Raw genomic sequence first — 20,410 nt, forward strand, 5'->3', positions numbered from 1 at the left:
TAGGGAAATCCAACAACAATCATACCCGATTCCTGACAAAACACCTAGAACACAGCCTGTATAACCAAGCCCCTCTTCCTGCTGGAGACACAATCACAAGATTTCATGGCAGCATCCTCACTGCAAACAGTGCTACCTGCTAGATTACATTAGTGCCTGAGTGAGAGATCACAAGGACAAAGCTTTTTACCCAAGACATGACAGGAGCTGATGACTGTTGCATTGACCATCACCAAATTCTCACTGTCATTCACATCAGCATTGGCATTGTTTCTGTTGCCACTACTGCCACAGGATCCAACAGGTAGCTGGTAACCATGGTGTGTATGGTTTCATTGATGCAGTCAAGACTACCCATGGGCCTAGCACCCCAAGCCCACTCCAGGTAAGGCTAAACCAGAGAGATGCTCATTAAGGTCAGACAGCCAGTTGGCACTTTGAAGATCTCTGTAACAGAGACTCTGTCTTCAACCTGAATGTCCTCATTATTGCATGCCACCAACTGCCATCTCACAGCAAACACAATCTGGCACAAGGTAGAAAACGATGTTCCGCTGTTAAAGAATGACGAGGCATCAGGAGCAGATGGAATCCTTGTAGAAACACTGAAATATGGTGGAAGAGTGTGAGATTGGTGAGATTATATGACCTGATTTTCCTTCAGCGGAGGGAGGAGATCATGCCAAGAGGTTGAAGAGATGTTGCAATCATCACCATCTTAAAGGAAGGAGAAAGGTCGAACTACAGTAACTGTTAAGAATTTCCCTGAAATTGGCCACAGCATATGTTATCGCAGGAATTTTCCTCAGTCATATACTCCCTGAAGAACTCCTTCCAGAGATGCAAAGCAGATTCCGTCGTCTAAGGGGCACAGTAGATACGATGACCACTAATCATAGAGTCAGAGATGTACAGCATGGAAACAGACCCTTTGGTCCAACCCGTCCACGCCGACCAAATATCCCAACCCAATCGAGTCCCATCTGCCAGCACCCAGCTCACATCCTGCCAAACCCTTCCTATTCATATATCCATCCAAATGCCTCTTAAATGTTGCAATTGTACTAGCCTCCACCACATCCTCTGGCAGCTCATTCCGTACACGTACCACCCTCTGCGTGAAAAAGTTGCCCCTTAGGTCTCTTTTATATCTTTCCCCTCTCACCCTAAACCTATGCCCTCTAGTTCTGGACTCCCCGACCCCAAGGAAAATACTTTGTATATTTATCCTATCCATGCCCCTCATAATTTTGTAAACCTCTATAAGGTCACCCCTCAGCCTCCGATGCTCCAGGGAAAACAGTCCCAGCCTGTTCAGCTTCTCCCTGTAGCTCAGATCTTCCCACCCTGGCAACATCCTTGTAAATCTTTTCTGAACCCATTCAAGTTTCACAACATCTTTCCGATAGGAAGGAGACCAGAATTGTACGCAATATTCCAACAGTGGCCTAACCAATGTCCTGTATAGCCGCAACATGACCTCCCAACTCCTGTACTCAATACTCTGACCAGTAAAGGAAAGCATACCAAACGCCTTCTTCACTATCCTATCTACCTGTGACTCCACTTTCAAGGACCTATGAACATGCACTCCAAGGTCTCTTTGTTCAGCAACACTCCCTAGGATCTTACCATTAAGTGTATAAGTCCTGCTAAGATGTGCTTTCCCAAAATGCAGCTCCTCACATTTATCTGAATTAAACTCCATCTGCCACTTCTCAGCCCATTGGCCCATCTGGTCCAGATCCTGTTCTAATCTGAGGTAACCGACTTCACTGTCCACTACACCTCCAATTTTGGTGTCATCTGCAAACTTACTTTCTGTACCTCTTATGCTAGCATCCAAATCATTTATGTAAATGACAAAAAAGTAGAGGGCCCAGCACCATCCTTGTGACACTCCACTGGTCACAGGCCTCCAGTCTGAAAAACAACCCTCCACCACCACCCTCTGTTTTCTACCTTTGAGCCAGTTCTGTATCCAAATGGATAGTTCTCCGTGTATTCCATGGGATCTAATCTTGCTAATCAGTCTCCCATGTGGAACCTTGTCGAACGTCTTACTGAAGTCCATATAGATCACATCTACTGCTCTGCCCTCATCAATCCTCTTTGTTACTTCTTCAAAAAACGCAATCAAGTTTGTGAGACATGATTTCCCATGCACAAAGCCATGTTGACTATCCCGAACCAGTCCTTGCTTTTCCAAATACATGTACGTCCTGTCCCTCAGGATTCCCTCCAACAACTTGCCCACCACCGAGGTCAGGCTCACTGGTCGATAGTTCTCTGCCTTGTCTTAAACAGTGGCACCACGTTTGCCAACCTCCAGTCTTCCGGCATCTCACCTGTGACTATCGATGATACAAATATCTCAGCAAGAGGCCCAGCAATCACTTCTCTAGCTTCCCACAGAGTTCTCAGGTACACCTGATCAGGTCCTGGGTATATATCCACCTTTAACCATTTCAAAACATCCAGCACTTCCTCCTCTGTAATCTGGGCATTTTGCAAAATGTCACCATCTATTTCCCTGTAGTCAATATCTTCCATATCCTTTTCCACAGTAAATACTGATGCAAAATATTCATTTAGGATCTCCCCCATTTTCTATGGCTCCACACAAAGGCCGCCTTGCTGATCTTTGAGGGACCCTATTCTCTCCCTAGTTATCCATTTGTCCTTAATATTTTTGTGAAAACCCTTTGGATTCTCCTTAATTCTATTTGCCAAAGTTATCTCATGTCCCCGTTTTGCCCTCCTGATTTCCCTCTTAAGTATACTCCTACTTTCTTTATACTCTAAGGATTCACTCGATCTATCCTGTCTATACCTGACATATGCTTCCTTCTTTTTCTTAACCAAACCTTCAATTTCTTTAGTCATCCAGCATTCCTTATACCTACCAGCCTTTCCTTTCACCCAAACAGGAATATACTTTCTCTAGACTCTTGTTATCTCATTTCTGAAGTCTTTCCATTTTCCAGCCATCCCTTTACCTGCGAACATCTGTCTCCAACCAGCTTTTGAAAGTTCTTGCCTAATACCGTCAAAATTGGCCTTTCTCCAATTTAGAATGATCCTTTTCCATCACTATTTTAAAACGAATAGAATTATGGTCGCTGGCCCAAAAGTGCTCCCCCACTGACACCTCAGTCACTTGCCCTGCCTTATTTCCCAAGAGTAGGTCAAGGTTTGCACCTTCTCTAGTAGGTACATCCACATACTGAATCAGAAAACTGTCTGACCACTACTTCACAATTACGAGAGAAATGCAATGAGCAATACCAACCCTTGTATCTGGCCCTCAAAGGTTTCTCTCTATTCTCCGTCTGCTCCAAGCAATCCTAAAACGTGGATCCATCACAGACCAAATTCACATTTGGAGCAGAGTCAGAGAAGACTGTGCTATCACACTCTTTTGCTCCACCTCTCCCTCAATAAACTTTCTGCTTGAGTGGAGCTAATCTACAAAACAAACAGGTATCTGTTCAAACTCCACTACCTGCAGGTCAGTTCCAAGTTCATTGTATCCTCTGTTACTGACTGTCAAAACATAGGTGATACTAGTGTCTGTGCACACTCTAAGACTGAGCTCCAAGCCAAGGTCCACACCTTCACTGAGACCCAGGAGAGCACAGGACATTTCCACAACAAAGATCCTCTACCAGTCTTGCCCCACCACACCACACTTACATTGCTATCAATATTCACAGTAAGGCATTGGACGATCTGGACCACTTTCCAGACCAAGGGAGCTTACTGACAACAAGGGCAGACATCAAAGATGAGGTACAACATCGCTGGCACACCGTAAGCACAGTCTTTGGCTGCCTGAAGATCAAAATGTTTGATGGTCAGGACCTCAAACCCAACCCTAAGTATATGGTCTACAGAGCAGTAATGATGCCAGCTCCTACATGGCTCAGAGACGTGGACTATGTTCAGCAGACACTTTAAAACCCCAGAGAAGTATTGTCAGCACTGCCTCCATGAGATCCTACAAATTTGTCGGCCATATTCTGCATGCCTGACATGAGACTCCTGAAATGTGCAGTCTACTTGGAGTTTCTTCATTGCAAGTAAAGAGCCAAAGAAACATTTCAATTGCATCCTTGAAGCTTCCTTGAAAATGTGCAACATTCCCATTGACATTTGAGAAAACTTGGCCTAAGACAGCCTGATGGAAAAGGAAAATGGGTAGCATGGTGGCTCAGTGGTTAGTACTGCTGCCTCACAGCACCAGCAACCCAGGTTCAATTCCTGCCTCAGCTAACAGTCTATGTGGAATTTGCACAATCTCCTGGTGTCTGCATGGGCTTCCTCCTGCTGGTTTCCTCCCACAATCCAAAGATGTGCAGGTCAGGTGGATTGACCATGCTAAATTGCCCATAGTCAAGGGTAAATATATGGCAGGGGATTGGGTCTGGGTGGGTTACTCTTCAGAGGGTTGGTGTGAACTTGTTGGGCCAAATGGTCTGTTTCCATACTGTAGGGAATCTAATCTAATCAAAGAAACATCTGGGAAGAATCTACACATACAGTCATAGAGTCATGGAGATGTACAGCACGGAAAACAGGCCCTTCGGTCCAACTTGTCTAAACTAACCAGACATCTGAAATTAATCTAGTCCCATTTGCCAGCATTTGGCCCATATCTCTCTAAACCCGTCCTGTCCAGATGCCTTTTAATTTTCTAGTTGTACCAACCTCCACCAATTCCTTTGGCAGCTCATTTCATACAGGCACTGTCCTGTGTGTGAAAATCTTGCCCCTTAGGTCCCTTTTAAATCTTTGCACTCTCATCTTAAACCTATGCCATCTAGATTTGGACTCCCCTACTCCAGGGAAAAGACCTTGTCTCTTTACTCTATCCGTGCCCTTCATGATTTTGTAAACCTCTGTAAAGTCACCCCTTAGCCTCTGACACTCCAGGGAGAATAGCCCAGCCTATTCCACCACTCCTTATAGCTCAAACTCTCCAACCCTGGCAACATCCTTGTAAATCTTTTCTGGACCCTTTCAAGTTTCACAACATCCTTCCTATAGCAGGGAGATCAGAATGGCACACAACATTCCAAAAGTGGCCTAACCAATACCCTGTACAGCCACATCATGACCTCCCAATCCATTTACTCATTGTTCTGGCCAATACAGAAAAGCAGACCAAATGCCTTCTTCACTATCCTATCTACTTGCAACTCCACTCTCAAGGAACTAAGAAGCTGCATTCCAAGGTCTCTTTGTTCAACAACTCTCCCCAGGACCTTACTGGATAGCACAGTGGTTAGCACTGCTGCCTCACAGCACCAGGGTCCCAGGTTTGATTCCAGCCTCGGGGCGACTGTCTGTGTGGAGTTTGCACATTCTCCCAATGTCTGCGTGAGTCTCATTCTACAGTCCAAAAGATGTGCAGGTCAGGTGAACTTGCTCTGCTATAATTGCCCATAGTGTTAGCTGCATTAGTCAGAGGGAAATGGGTCTGGGTGGGTTACTCTTCGGAGGGTCAGTGTGGACTGGTTGGGCTGAAGGGCCTGTTTCCACACTGTAGGTAATCTAATCTAAGAAAGTTAAGTGTATTAGTCCTGCCCTGATTTGCCTTTCCAAATTGCAGCATCTAAACTAATTTCCATTGGCCCATCTAATCAAGATCCTGTTGTAATCTAAGGTAACCTTCTTTGTTGTCCATTACACCTCCAATTTTGGTGTCAACTGCAAACCTTGAGCCTCATTGTTGATGAGGAGCTGAAGTTGACCATTGACAATGATCATAGCATATGGCAACCCAGACAGCCTACCCTGCCATTCTCCAAACCACCTAATGCCTCATCTGTGACAAGACTGCAGCTTGAGAAATAGACTCTTCAGCCTCCTGAGAACTCACTGGAAGAGTGGGAACAATTTATGCTCAACCACAAAGAACTGTCTCAGAGAGGAGACTGCACTCAAATAGGCTTTACCTTCAGACAGCTATAAAGCTTAAGAAGCAATTATGACAATTACCAGGTTTGATAGGCTAAATAAGGAGAAACTGTTTCCAATGATAGAATGGTGAGTAACCAGATGAAATAGATTTAAGGTAATTAGCAAAGGAACAGAAGCAACATGAGGAAAATTTGCTGCAATCTAGAGTGCACTGTCAAAAGATTGTTGGAAGTAGATTCAATAATGTAATAATAATTGGGAATGGAATTGAATCAATATTTAAAGGAGGAAAAGTAGACCTGGGGGAAGAGCAGGGGAAGGTGACTAATTTGATAGTTCTACTCTAGAAATGGTGTAGATTCCTTTGCTGCTGTCTTACTTTGCTATTCTATTTAGACTAATTATTGATCAGTTTCTCTGCCATTCTTTAAAGGGATTTTTTTTTAAGCATCAACGTGGACACTCCAAAGAGGATCAGTCAAGTTAAAAGAAAGCAAGAGATGACTATCTTTCAAGAGTTTGTCAGTCAGGAGATGGCAAAATGAGTTAATCTGTCTGCATTAAGAATGCGACAAACTTGATTATTACATGTGTGCTCTTTATTTTCTCAATGTTTTCAAAACAGAAATGGATGTGATTACACAGTGGAACATTAATCCCACTCAATGTGCTTATGTTTGTCTATTGTAGGATGACATTGTGTCTAAATGAAAGAAAATCAGGCCTGGCTCCTGTTAATTTGATCATTAAGTGTGTCTGAGACACAGTGATTCTGATGTTATCACAGAGTTTCATTGTTACATTCCAAGGTCCTGCTACCTTCCTAATAAATACGGATCATCGGGGTCAATACCCACAGCAAGAAGAGGCTCTTTGACTACTAAAGTGATCACATTCACAACCTAGACTACAGCAGTACATCAGGACTCAGAAATGAGCCTAGTTCAGTTGGTAGTTGTTTTTGAATCAAATAGTTGGAGAAAATAAATCCTGTGTTTGTACACACAACAACAATGGCTGCAGTTCAAAGCAGTTTCTTGTACCTGAAGTTCTTCAGGTATATGCTGGAAATATATGTTACAATTCTCACTTCTTTCCTCTACCACTAACACTCGACAATTTCTCCTGCTATAAAACAAAGCTATTTTCTTATACACACAGCCTTTCATCCTTGGCACCTTCTTCTTCAATATATATCCAATGTCACTCAGTGACACTATTTACAGGCCAATACATATTGTGTGAACATTAGAAAATCAACAAAAAGGAGTATGCTATATGCCCCTTTGAGTCTGCTGAACAACGGCATTGGTCTTGCTTTCCCACCCTATCCCCGTGTCTCTCAATGACTTTAGCATCCATATGCTATCGGAGCAGAATTAGAACATTTACCCCGTCGGGTCTGCTCCATCACTACCCAAAATCTACTGGTTTTTGTTTTGAATACACACACAGTCTAATTGTAGAAATGTCTGTTTTCACACTCCTCTATGATTGACTCCTCATTGAGACTATGACCCCTTGTATATTTGGGAAAACAGTCTCTCAGTATCTACCATGACAAATAATCTCAGCGTAAAATATATTTCAATCATCTCCCATTCTTCTAAATTCCAGAGACTCGATGTCTGTGTGAAACAGTCCAGTCTCATAGGGCTACTCTGAATGAACCTGCATTGTACTGAACCCAGACAAGTAGATCCTCCCTTGAGTACAGTGACCAACCTGGAAATTGTACCCAGGAGCGCCCTTCCTGTTGCCCCATATAATCTCAGGAAGACTTTTTTAATGTTGTACAGGTCATCCTGCGATAATGCGAGTTTCATTAATGCAAATTTGCTATAATGATTGACGAATTGGTGACACTGTTTCTAAAGCGTGAACTTTTAAAGTGTATATTGGTTATAATGTGAATCCGGCCCCATTAGCTTACATGGTGATGCTATCCGCAATTTTCATATAACACGGGATTGCACAAGAACAGAACTACTGTGTTATAGTTGAACTGACTGAACTCTAATACCTTGCAAGAAAGGCTAAAGTCCCTGTTGCTCGTTTGCTTGTTTGCTGTATCTGCATGCAAACGTTTGGTAACTAATATGCAAGAAACTCCAAAGTCCCTTGCAAACATATTGCTTCTTGCCTTTTAAAAAGGATTCCACTTTCCCAATATTGAGAATAATTTCATCCTGTCCCACGTTGGGAAACTGGGGCCCTAAACCCTCCCTTCTGATTTGATGCTCCCCAGACCCCAGAAACAAAAATCAGCAAAGGGGAAGGCACAAGACCCAGCTTGATTCTATGACAATTATACTCTAGGTAAGCATGATTTCCTCATTTTTAATGATGTATTCTGTGATATGTGAACCTTTCCCCAACATGCGCAATTTGCCTGTGGCAGTTTTATCTGTTTCCTTTGCAGTCTTCAAAATTTTAATTATGTCACTGTTCAATATCCTTTTTCCCAGATAACACCCACAGACTTCTTCAGCTACTGATAACTATTACCTCACTATCTTCTCTGAAAAATAAATTGTCTACAGCTCAAAAACATTAGCCTTAATGTTCATGATGTTTTAAAAAGGATAAATATCCCAAAGTTCTGCACAAAAGTATCTTCAGAACAAAAAAACATAGATAGTAAGTGGAAGAAGGAATAGTGGCCAAACCTTAGAACAAAGAGGTGGCATTTAATGGAGATCTTACAGAATAAGGAGATGGAGCATTACAGAGTGGGTGTTGCAGTGCGGGACATACGTAGCTAAAAGCTCATTTCAATAATGGAGCAAAAAGGGGACCTGATGTGGAAGAAGTTTGAATCAGAAGTTCGGGGGATTTGAGAGAATGTGTGGGAGGGAGAGGGGGAGGATGGTTGTTAGATGATGTGAAGGAGCAGCTGGATCATAAGAAAATGGAGGAGTTAGGCACTGAAGAGATTTAAAACACTCGCAGTGAAGAGGTTGAAAGTCAGTCCAGAATGAAAAATTGTGAAGAAAGGCTCTCGAATTTCATTATTCATAAATACGATATAAAACACTTCTAAGGAAAGCAATCACAGAGGTGCCACGTAAATGACATGCAATTCTGAGTCTGAAATGTTTCATACCGTTGATGTTTTTGAGTGATAGTTTAAGGGATATTGAAAGTTTGAGGGAGGAGCTTCATGGATGGGAACTGAAGAAAGACTGAACAGCAGATTTTTTTTCTCGAAAGCAAATATGCAAATTTGATTTAAGTAGAAAGCCAGTTAATGTTGATTGATCCATTTAAAGCAGAGTAAGGCAAATATCTGGCTGTGAAATAGATTGGTTGATCGATTGGTGTGTTTTTTTTGGTACCAGTTGCAGACTGTAATTAAAACACTGCAGTATAATTTCATTAATATGTGAAATGACTGCATCCTTATTGTGGCAGTTCACTAATCAAAAGCCCATCAAGTTGCCATCTTCGCTGAATTGATGACTAATGGTATCCTTTATGAAAAAAAATCAGAAATGCCAAGTTTCCCAATTTTTTTTTCTGTTAATAAATAGTTGCCCAATTACACTGTTAGCACAAAGAATGTTTCTGGTTGACTGTAGGGTTTTGAGGGGCAAGTGGTCATCTAAATCTGATGAGATCATGGGGATGGGCTTGAGAGCACGTAGCATAATCTTTTTGCTTTGAATTTACCCAAGAAAGTGTCAAACAACTTGGATCTCTTTGCTGAAGACACTACAAATCTCTACTCTCATATACAATATCTGTCTGCAAAGAAAGGCTATCATTGAGAGCATTTAATACCACAAGTCACTGATGGTAAAGAAACAAGTGACCCAATCCAAAAATAGTTCCAGTTATGGGGTGTAAATGCAAGGTCAACTGAAATTTGCTGGCTTGAAAAATCAATAAAATTTTATTTGGCAAGGGCATTATGGGCTTTGGAGCAAGGACAGATGAATTGGGTTGACAGACACATCAAATCATAGAGCAGGCTTGAGGGGCAAAGCTTTTCCTATTCCTGTATTGTTAAGCTCAACATTAATATTGCTACTACTCTTCTCTCTCCCTCTACAGACCTGAATCTCGCATTGCTTAAAATACTTATGCAAACATTGTTATGTTCGGAGCCTCTGCTATTGCCTCACGCAAAGCATTCCATGCTCCCACAACCTTTTGTTTCTCCTCTACTTTTCTTGTCAACAGTTGTGAATTGTATTTATTATAAATCTGAGTCAACTTCTCGGGATCCTATTGTTTACCTCAGCTCGAAACCCAACAGGACGGAAGTCTGATTGGGCCCTCATACAGTTCCAGCTCACAGTCCTCAGCCAGAGGAAATGGTGAACCACTTTTGGTATAATTCAGGAGAACTCAAATAGTTGAATGTCTTTTCTACATTGTTCCATCACGCTGTTCCAATAAAGAAATGATCATTTTACTGGACCAACATTTATGTTTCAAAAACAAATTAACTGGTTACTTATCTCACTGCGGTTGGAAATGCGGTTGTTATTTTTATTATTATTATTATCGCTTCTCAACATTTGGGTATGACTAGCAAGATCAATATCTTTTATTGTTCAATTCTACTTGTACATAGAAGCTTCATTATCACATTTTTAACATTACCATCCTGTTTATTTTGTTTTTAAACTCCAGTTCTCAAACAAAAATAATGGAATCTGAAGTCACTGTTTATTGTCATGGACACTAGTTTTAGCCTCTAGACTTACAGCCTAATTTTATAGTTAGTGAGCTATTATCAATCGTGTTACACCGGCACTAACTATTTAATTATATATCATTGGTTTTAGGTGGACCTCAAGTTATGAAAGTCAGTCTATAAATGTAAGTTGTTATTAGTAATCATATCTTATGCTTGTCCAGGTTTTATTTCTTCTGATGCACTCCAGGACTATTAAAGCCCATTGAAGTCAGAATGTCGATTTTGTGTCAAAGGTCCGTGCTATTAATAAGCAATGCATTTGTTTAGCAATTATGTTATTCAGCAAGTAATTTGGAGAGTTCAAATCATACTGTTATAATTTGAGCATGTGAATTCAGTTTAAAAATATAAGTGAATAAGAAGCTGGCATTTGAGAAAGTAATCATAAAGCCATGGAACATGATGTGGACAGTAGTAACAAAGAGGATACAAGAGCCCAATTCAACAGATGGCATTACTGGGCACTCACATTGAAAGAGAAAGGGCAAATGTAAAACTTGTGCCAAAATGCTCTTCAGAATCTGGGAGTTTTCTCCACAAAGAGTCTGACCATACTTCTATAAAATATAGAACATAGAACAATACAGTGCAGAGCAGGCCCTTCGGCCTTCAATGTTGCACCGACCTGTGAACTAATCTAAGCTCATCCCCCTACACTATCCCATCATCATCCATGTGCTTAGCCAAGGATTGTTTAAATCTCCCAAATGTGGCTGAGTTAACTACATGGCAGACAGGGCATTTCACCTCCCTACCACTCTCTGAGTAAAGAACCTGCCTCTGACATTTGTCTTAAATTTATCACCCCTCAATTTGTAGCTCTGCCCACTTTTACAAGCTGATGTCATCATCCTAGGAAAAAGACTATGTACAAAGAAACTTTTTTTTAAATTAAGAAAATGTAAAGAGGGTTCTATATACATTTAGAGTTGAATCTTGTGTTGCGGTTGTGGCACCATAGTCTTTCCAGACCAGAGGGGCTGCTCCCTCATTACAGAGAGAAGCAATTGGTGGTGATTTAACCTGAGGGCCACATGACCTAAGGCAAGGGAAGAGGTTGAGAAGGAGAGCCCTTCATGGTAACCTCAAACCAGTGATGGGAATTAAACCCACACCATTGGTATCACACTGCCCTGTAAACTAGCAATCCAGCCAACTGAGCTAAACCAATTCACTGAACCTTGTATAGGAAGTCCCTTTTTGTAAAATAAGGCTGCTTTTCTATATAAATGCTTGAGAACTAGGTGTGAATGAAAGTAATCACAAATTACCCCCATAGCAACCTAGATGCTTCACTAATGTCATTTAGGAAAGGAAGCTCCATAACAGGACTGGCCTATACCTGACCAGTTCAACTCCAACAAGTTAACTCTTAATTGTTCTCTGAAATGGTTGAGCAAGCCACTTGGTTTTATTAAAGTGCTACACTGTGCTGATTCAAAATGAAGACCACCCACCAATAACATAGGCCTTATCAGTGATACCCAAATCCTGAGAATTAATCTTAAAGCATTTTAAACTTACAGCCTTCAATATTTAAATGTAAAAGCAGTATAACAAACAATATGGTAAAATAACAATTAATCTTTTATTTATTTATTCAGTTTGTGGGATGTGGGTGTTGCTGGCTGGCCAGCATTTATTGCCTGCCCCCAACTGCCCTTGGGAAGGTAATGGCAAGCTGCCTTCTTGAACCGCTGTACTCCACCTGCTGTGGGTTTACTCACAATGCCCTTAGGAAGGAAATTCCTGGATTTTGACCCAATGACAGTGAAAGAACACCAATATATTTCTAAGTCATGATGGTGAGTGAATGGAGGGCAACCTGAAGGCAGTAGTGTTCCCCTATATCTGCTGCCCTTGTCCTTCTATGTGGAAGTGGTGGCTGTGGGTTTGGAAGGTACTGTCTGAGGATCGTTGGTGAATTTCTGCAGTGCAACTTGTAGATAGCACACACTGCTGCTACTGAGCGTCGGTGGTGGAGGGAGTGGATGCTTGTTGATGAAGTGCCAATCAAGTAGGCTGCTTTGCCCAGATGGTGTCAAACTTCTTGAGTGTTGTTGGGACAGCACTCATCCAGCCAAGTGAGGAGTACTCCATCACACTCTTGACTTGTACCTTGAAGATGGTGGACAGGCTTTCAGGAGTCAGGTAGCTGGTTACTCACTGCAGTATTCTTAGCTTCCGACCTGCTCTTGTAGCCACGGTGTTTATGTGTGAGTCCAGTTGAGGTTCTGATCAATGATAACTCTGAGAATGTTGATAGTGGGGGCCTCAATGGTGGTAACACCATTGAATGTCAAGGGGCGGTGGTTAGATTGTCTCTTGTTGGTGATGGTCATAGACTGGCATTTATGTGGTGTGAATTTTACTTGTCACTTGTCAGCCCAAGCCTGGAAATTGTCCCAATCTTGTTGCATTTGGAGACGGACTGCTTCAGTGTCTGAGGAGTTGTGAATGGTGCTAAACATTGTACAATCATCAGCGCACACCTCCACTTCTCAACTTATAATGGAGGGAAGGTCATTGATGAAGTAGCTGAAGATGGTTGGGCCTAGGACACTACCCTTAGGAATTCCTGCAAAGATGTCCTGGAGCTGAGATGACTGACCTCCAATAACCACGACTATCTTCCTATGTGTCAGGAATGACTAACCACTGGAGAGTTTGACCCCTGATACCCAACGATTCCAGTTTTGCTAGGGGTCCTTGATGCCACACTCAGTCAAATATAGTCTTGATGTCAAGGATTATCACTCTCACCTCAACTCTGGAATTCAACTCTTTTGTCCATGTTTGAACCAAGGCTGTAATGACATCAGGAGATGATTGGCCTGGGTGGAACTCAAACGGTGTGCCAATGAGCTGGTTATTGCTGAGCAGGTGCTGCTTGCTAACACTGTTGATGACATCTTCCATCACTTTACCGATGATCGAGGGTAGTAAATGGCCAGGTTGGACTTGTCCTTATTTTATGTACAAGACATACGTGGGCAATTTCCCACATTGTCAGAAACTTGGAGAGTGGCAAGTTCCGGAACACAAGTTTTCAGGACTGTTGCCAGAATGTTGTCAGGGCCCATAGCCTTTGTAGTCTCCAGTGCCTCCATCTGTTTCTTGATATCACATGGACTGAATCGATTTGGCTGAAGACTGGTATCTGTAATGCTGAGGACCACTGGAGGAGGCCAAGATGGCTCATCCACTCGGCACTTCTGGCTGAAGATTGCTGTGAAAGCTTCAGCCTTGACCTTTGCACTGATGTGCTGGGCTCTTCCATCATTGAGGATAGGAATATTTGTGGAGCCTTCTCCTCCAGTGAGTTGTTTAATAATCTATCACCATTCACAACTGGATGTGGCAGGACAGCAGAGCTTAGGTCTGACCCGTTGGTTGTGGGATTGTTTAGCTCTATCTAGCACTTGCTGCTTGTGCTGTTTCGAGTCAAGAGTGTGGTTCTGGAAAAGCACAGTGGGTCGGGCAGCATCCGAGGGGCAGGAAAATTACATTTGAGGCAAAAGCCCTTCATCACGAATCGTGCTTATGCTGTTTGGCATGCAAGGAGGCTTGTTTGGTGGCTTCACCAGTTTGACACCTCATCTTCAGCTATGCCTGGTGCTGCTCCAGGCATGCCCTCTTGCACTCTTCATTGAACTGGAGTTGATCCCCTGGCTTGATGATAATGATTGAATGGGGGTTTTGCTGGACCATGAGGTTACAGATTGTGCTGGAGTACCATTCTGCTGCTGCTGATGGCCCACAGTGCCTCATAGATGCCCAGTCTTGAGTTGATAATCTGTTCAAACTCTGTCCCATTTGGCACGGTGACAGTGCCACACAACATGATGGAGGTTACTCTCAATGTGAAGGCCGAACTTCGTCACCACAAGGACTGCACGGTGGTTACTCTTATTGATACTGTCATGAACAGATGCATTTGGAGCTGGCAGACTGGTAAGGATGAGGTCAAGTATGTTTTTCTCTCTTGTTGGTTCCCTCACCACCCGCTAGACGGGTCTAGCAGTCATGTCCTTTAGGACCCCACCAGCTCCCTCAGCAGTGCTGCTGCCGAACTACTCTTCATGCTGGACATTGAAATTTCCCATCCAGAGGTGCCTTTGTCATACTTAGTGCTTCCTCTAAGTGTTGTTCAACCTGTTCATCAGCCAAGGGAGGACAGAACATAGTAATCAGCAGGAGGCTTCCTTGCCCATGTATGACCTGAAGCCATGAGACTTCAAGGGATCCAGAGTCAACATTGAGAACTCCCAGGGCAACTCCCACTCGACTTTGTACCACTATTTCGCTATCTCTGCTGGGTCTGCCTTGCCAGTGGAACAGGGCATATGCAGAGATGGTGATGGGTGGTGTCTGGGATATTGTCTGTACGGTTTGATTCTGTGAGTATGACTGTGTCAGGCTGTTGCTTGACTGGTCTGTGTGATAGCTCTCCAAAATATGGCACTAGCACCCAGATGTTTGTGAGGAGGACTTTGCAGGGTTGACATGGATGTTTCTGCCATTGTCTTTCCCAGTGATGCCAGGTGATCCATCTGGTTTTATTTCTTTGAGACTTAGTAGCGATTGGTACAACTGAATGGCTTGCTGGGCCGCTTCAGAGTGCAACTGACAGTCAACCACATTGCTGTGGTCTGGAGTCACATGTAAGCCAGACCAGGTGAAGATGGCAGATTTCCTTCCCTGAAGGTCGTAGTGAACCAGATGAGTTTTTCCAACAATTGACAATGATTTTATGGTCATCAGCAAATTCTTAATTCCAGTTTTTTTTGATTGAATTAAAATTCCAACATCTGCCGTGGCGGGATTCAAACCTGGGTCCCCAGAACATTATCATTTGACACATTATATTCCACTGCAGGGACAATGAATGTGATCATACAGTACTGCATCTGAAGCAAAATACCAACTTGGTAAGTTGCTTCTTTTCAAAGGTATTCTACCGAATATTAAAAGTGTGTCACAACTGTGAAACATAGCACAATTTCTGCAAATGGTTTTACCCTTTTCAGTGGGAGCAGATTAAAACAGGGATGCCACATAATATAAAAGCAATTTAACTGCTTAACAACAGTAATCACATTGATCAGGCATTATGCTAAATTATTTTCAAAGTAGGAAGCCACCTGTTCAGAAATGTAATTGTGAAATGATTTCAGTCAGCACATCTGAGGCAATTAAAGTAGAAAATGAGATACCAATCTTATGGTGTGTGTTTTGTGCTGTGATTGGTGGAATTGATATTAGAGCTGCAAACTGTATCACATTGCTCACGTGGAAGATTACAAGAAATATAGAAATTAAGCCACCATGAAATATTGGGAAAGTTGCTTTTTCTAAAAGCTAAGGGCCGAAGGCACCATTGACAATGAAAAGAGTTGACAAGCGCATTAAGTAAATCAGGAGGTGGTAGTTAAATGACATGAAACAAAGTCTGACAATTGTTGGAAAGACTGGTTAGTCTTTTCATATTAATAGATCCCTCCAAATGGAAACCAAAGTAAAAATATGTATTACAACATTATGTGCCCTATTACAAAGAATTGGATAAATGACCATGGCTGTGTGCAGCACATTTATTCACCAAAAGTCACCTTCACCTGCTGGAGTGTCCAATAATGTTTAAAGGGGGAAAGGCTAATCAGATGAACAAGGTAATTTGTCTCTGCCAAATCTGTGATGGAACATGTATTTTCGAAACATTTAATGTAGCGATTATATATTTTTCAAAAACAAATCACCATGAATTCTTGATAGTTGTTGAATTAATTAGAGGGATTTGACAATAACCTATGAATAACAACTTGCAAATGTAATGGATAACTTCACCATAATTAATATGGAAGGTGGACCAGAATTTGTTGCGCTAAGTCAGTTAACACTCAATTTACCTGGACTGGAGTCAGTTCAAATTGGAGCAGAATACATTTGCAGCAGATGCTCAGGATCAGGAGCAGAAGGAGTATTGATTGATTTTCATCAATGCTGACAGCTAATTTATAGAATGGAATTATTCCTTCCCTGGTGTAGCATGAGCAGTGAGAGAAAGGTGAAAAATATGGTGAGAATGAAAAAAATCTGATTCTCGGTGTCGAGGGCGATTGTTTTTCCAATTTTGACCTTCAGACCATAAATGACAGTGAGAATCTCGCCCACTGAGAGACGACTACCTCATTTTGATGCATTTGTGTCTCATCAAAACCCCAATGCACCTTATTTAAATGTCATTTTCAAATTTCCTCTCCTTCACTGAGAAACTAGATGACACAAATTCCCAACCAGAAAATTAGATCCAATGCCTGCCAGTTGCAGCTAGTCAAAAGCTTGCCCAGTCATCATGTAACTGCTTCTTCAGAAACACATCCCTGCATCCTCACTGGCCACCATCCTCCTCAATCCTTTATTGATAAACTAGCAGCCTCACCATATCACCATGCCTGCTCTTTGACATGCTCAGGCACCATATGAACATGTTACTTTGCAGCTTGGAGACATCTAGCACTTGCATGTTACTGCCAGGTCAATTTGTGCACTTCAATCCACAATTATCTCATGCGTCAAAGCAGGATGCAGCTTATCATGTGCACAATCACACTAGTCCTTTCTTGGAGGATGCCAGTCTCTGTCTGGTTCACATTGCATTCTCGGTGTACACTTAGCACAATAGACTGCAGTTGTTCAAGAAGGCAGCCTCTCAAGTGTACCTAGGGTTGGTCAAAATAGATATGAAAAAGATGTTTTCTCTTGTGAGAAAATCTAAAACTAGAGGTCACTGTTTCACCTGGCTAGCTACCTGCTGAAGGAACAGCTTTCTGAGAGTTTGTACTTTCAAATAAACCTGTTGGGCTATAACCTGATGTTGTGGGATTTTTAAATTTGTCAAAATAAAGGGTCATACATTAAAGACAGAGATGAGGAGAACATTTTTCCTCTTCTTCAAAAGACTCTGGAAACATCATCCTTGAATATCTTTAAGAAAGAAATAGATTGCATGATGGTACACAAACTGTTGAATAGTTGTTAGGGTAGACAGGAATGTGGAATCAGATTAGTTATGATCTTATTGAATAGTGGAGCATGCTTGACAGCCAAGAGACTTCCTCTTAACCCTTATTCCCATGTTTATGTGTAACTTCTGCAACATGAGCTCAGGAGCAGCATTCTTGCCTCTAAACAAGGAAAGCCCAGCACACATGTATGAGCACAAAAATCTAAACTGACATTCTTGTGCAGAGATACGGCGCTGCATTGTTAAGTGTGCCACACTTCCAATGAGATGGTAAATCAAGGCTTTTCTAGCACTCCCAGCTAGGTGGAAGACACGCTATGGTATCATTAGAAGAAGAGGAAGGGAGTTCTCTCTGGCAAGTCAGACATTAATAACCTTTCAACCAACATCACTGTGCAAGATTGCCCTGATCCAATAGCCTGCCCTGCTGAGATTGTTTAGAACTGACAGCTCACCAGTCCTGAAGGCCAGTCATGTAAAAAGCACCTGGCTTTCCACCAGCACAGCTGTGGAGTTGGATGGTATGTCTGCCAGCTAGTCATCTGAAAGTTTCATGGAAGGAGGGCTTCGATCTCAAAATTTCCCAACTAAAATTTGATCCCAACAAGGCAGCATGTCAAGCATCCTTATTCAGTAAATGGACTAGTCTTCTGACAGGAAGCCACTTATGCAGGAAGGATTGATTGCAGGATAAGCTTCCAATGGAATTGCCCTATTGATAAATTACAGCTCTGAATGTGACCAGTTTGTCCATACGCACACAACATAATATCCACTTTCTATGTCATGAATAATGGAAAAAAAATTTGAAATAATCACTGCAAATTAATATCCACACATCATAAAGTGGTTATAATTTATCTTTCTTTTCAATTTAAGGATAGAAAGTATAAATCACCATATAATTCAGAAACAACCTAGAAGCAAATTGTATCACAGGCTGCGCATGAAAACATCGAAAGATTAAATCTTTAGTTTCATGGTCAAAACAGATTGTAATTCATTAGCTAATATGTACTGAGTATCAAGGTTATCAGTTTTCCTTGGATGATATAATTCAGATTTTAATAAATGGAACAAAAGGATATTGTATCCTAACTCAGCTTATCTTCAAATGTTTGTTTGTGCTAATCAGCAAATACCAAGCAAGAAAAGATACACATAACTTGAAGAACTTGCCTTAAAGAAAGTTACAGTAGCTCCATCTTCAACTGCTCCATACTCTATCTTGGTTTGTTTAGCCAGGTCATCTGCTGAGTCAATGGGAGATTCCATACGCTCCACTGTCAGAAAAGCAGCCAGGTTAGCGGTGTACGACGAAATGATGATCAGTGTGAAGAACCACCAAATGCCACCCACAATCCTGGTTGAAAGTGCCTTGGGCATTAGCTCGGAACCTGATAAGAGTGGTGGAGAGGAAACAAAAGTAATGGCATTAAAGAGCACTGGGTAACATCAGTGGGAGGTTGTGGTCAGAATCACCAAGATGAAAGTACTGAACCTTCGGAACAGGTAGTGCTCTTTTTATAGAATATAATCAGGTGTTCAATTATGGGTGCTCAACTTTTCAAGCATTGCTAATTGTGATGTGAGAGCTAAAGGTGAGGCTGCAGCTCTTATTTGGCAACATATTACCTTTTTCTCAAATGAAATGTGATTGCTCGCTGAGCAATTCAACTTCTTCAAAGAACCAATTAAAAATACCTTTACTAAGCCAGGGAATTAAATTTGTTTCCCAATTTTGTTTGAACCTACAATAAAAATAAGATCCTCTATCATCGTTCCAGCACAACTGATGCACCGGAACACCCCAAGCTTTGAGCCATTAATGTGTCAGAATTCCTTTATCAGAGTGGGAAAGCATTTTTTCATTCTATGACCATCCTTGTGGGAAAGATGAAATTAGCATTTTGGTACAAATTATGCTGGTATTGCATTGTAGATTTATGTCCACCAGAAAATTAGTCGAGATAGACCAAATCTCATTTCACTTCAAAATCTGCAAAGAAACTTGGCTTAAAGGAAATTTTGTTTTCCATCAGTGCGCTGCCCCAGTTCCTGGCAGATGGCTTATTTTGAGTTTTAGATGTTTACAAATTGGCTCACAAATAAAGATTGGCCACTTGGACAAGACTGTGATGACTGCAACTGGACAACTTCATCAGGTCTCGTGCAAAAGGTAACACTACATCATCTGCACTAAGTAAGTTAAGTGGCAACTGCACAATTCAAATGAAAAGGGTTCCAAATGGCAATTAATAAAGGGTATATCAGCATTAGGAATATTTGATAAATATTTTCAGAAATAAAACTGACCATATAACTCATGAATAATAAGTCCCGGTCTGTACAATAAATGCTGGCCCAGTCTGAAAAGCCCCAAAATCCATGAATGAATAAGATAAAAGTAACAGGCGCACTAAAACCCAAAGCTTGGAGCTGAACTACAGATTTTATTTTCATACAAAACAAACAATTTGAAATTTTAGTGGAGTTATTTTTTAATGTGGTACTTGTCTGCAAAACATTCATGATAAAACCTCTATTGTTCCGAACAAGTACATATGTGTCTGTAGCAGACAGAGGATGAATGCCCAATGCCCTGTGACTGAGAATTGACAATGCAGAGCTTGATTGATCGACTCATCCACAAGTGAAGCTACCAGTCCATAACTCCCAGCAACAGGACACTCATGCATGTATGATTCCCTTAGTTGAACTCCTGAGTATAACATATACTACATATAAAT

The 20,410-nt window shown here is 41.7% G+C and overlaps 1 protein-coding gene across 6 annotated transcripts in view; it reads right to left on the reverse strand.

Moving 5' to 3' along the window:
- LOC140458462 (glutamate receptor ionotropic, kainate 2) overlaps nt 1–20,410 on the reverse strand; it is a 445,566-nt gene that overhangs the window by 44,328 nt on the left and 380,828 nt on the right. For all 6 annotated transcript variants that reach the window (XM_072553089.1, XM_072553097.1, XM_072553104.1 and 3 more), the window contains exon 14: nt 18,840–19,057. In XM_072553089.1, the coding sequence (XP_072409190.1) occupies nt 18,840–19,057 (218 nt within the window). The remainder of the gene's footprint in view (nt 1–18,839; nt 19,058–20,410) is intronic.

This window comes from Chiloscyllium punctatum, chromosome 3, assembly GCF_047496795.1.
Source record: "Chiloscyllium punctatum isolate Juve2018m chromosome 3, sChiPun1.3, whole genome shotgun sequence".
Taxonomy (NCBI): domain Eukaryota; kingdom Metazoa; phylum Chordata; class Chondrichthyes; order Orectolobiformes; family Hemiscylliidae; genus Chiloscyllium; species Chiloscyllium punctatum.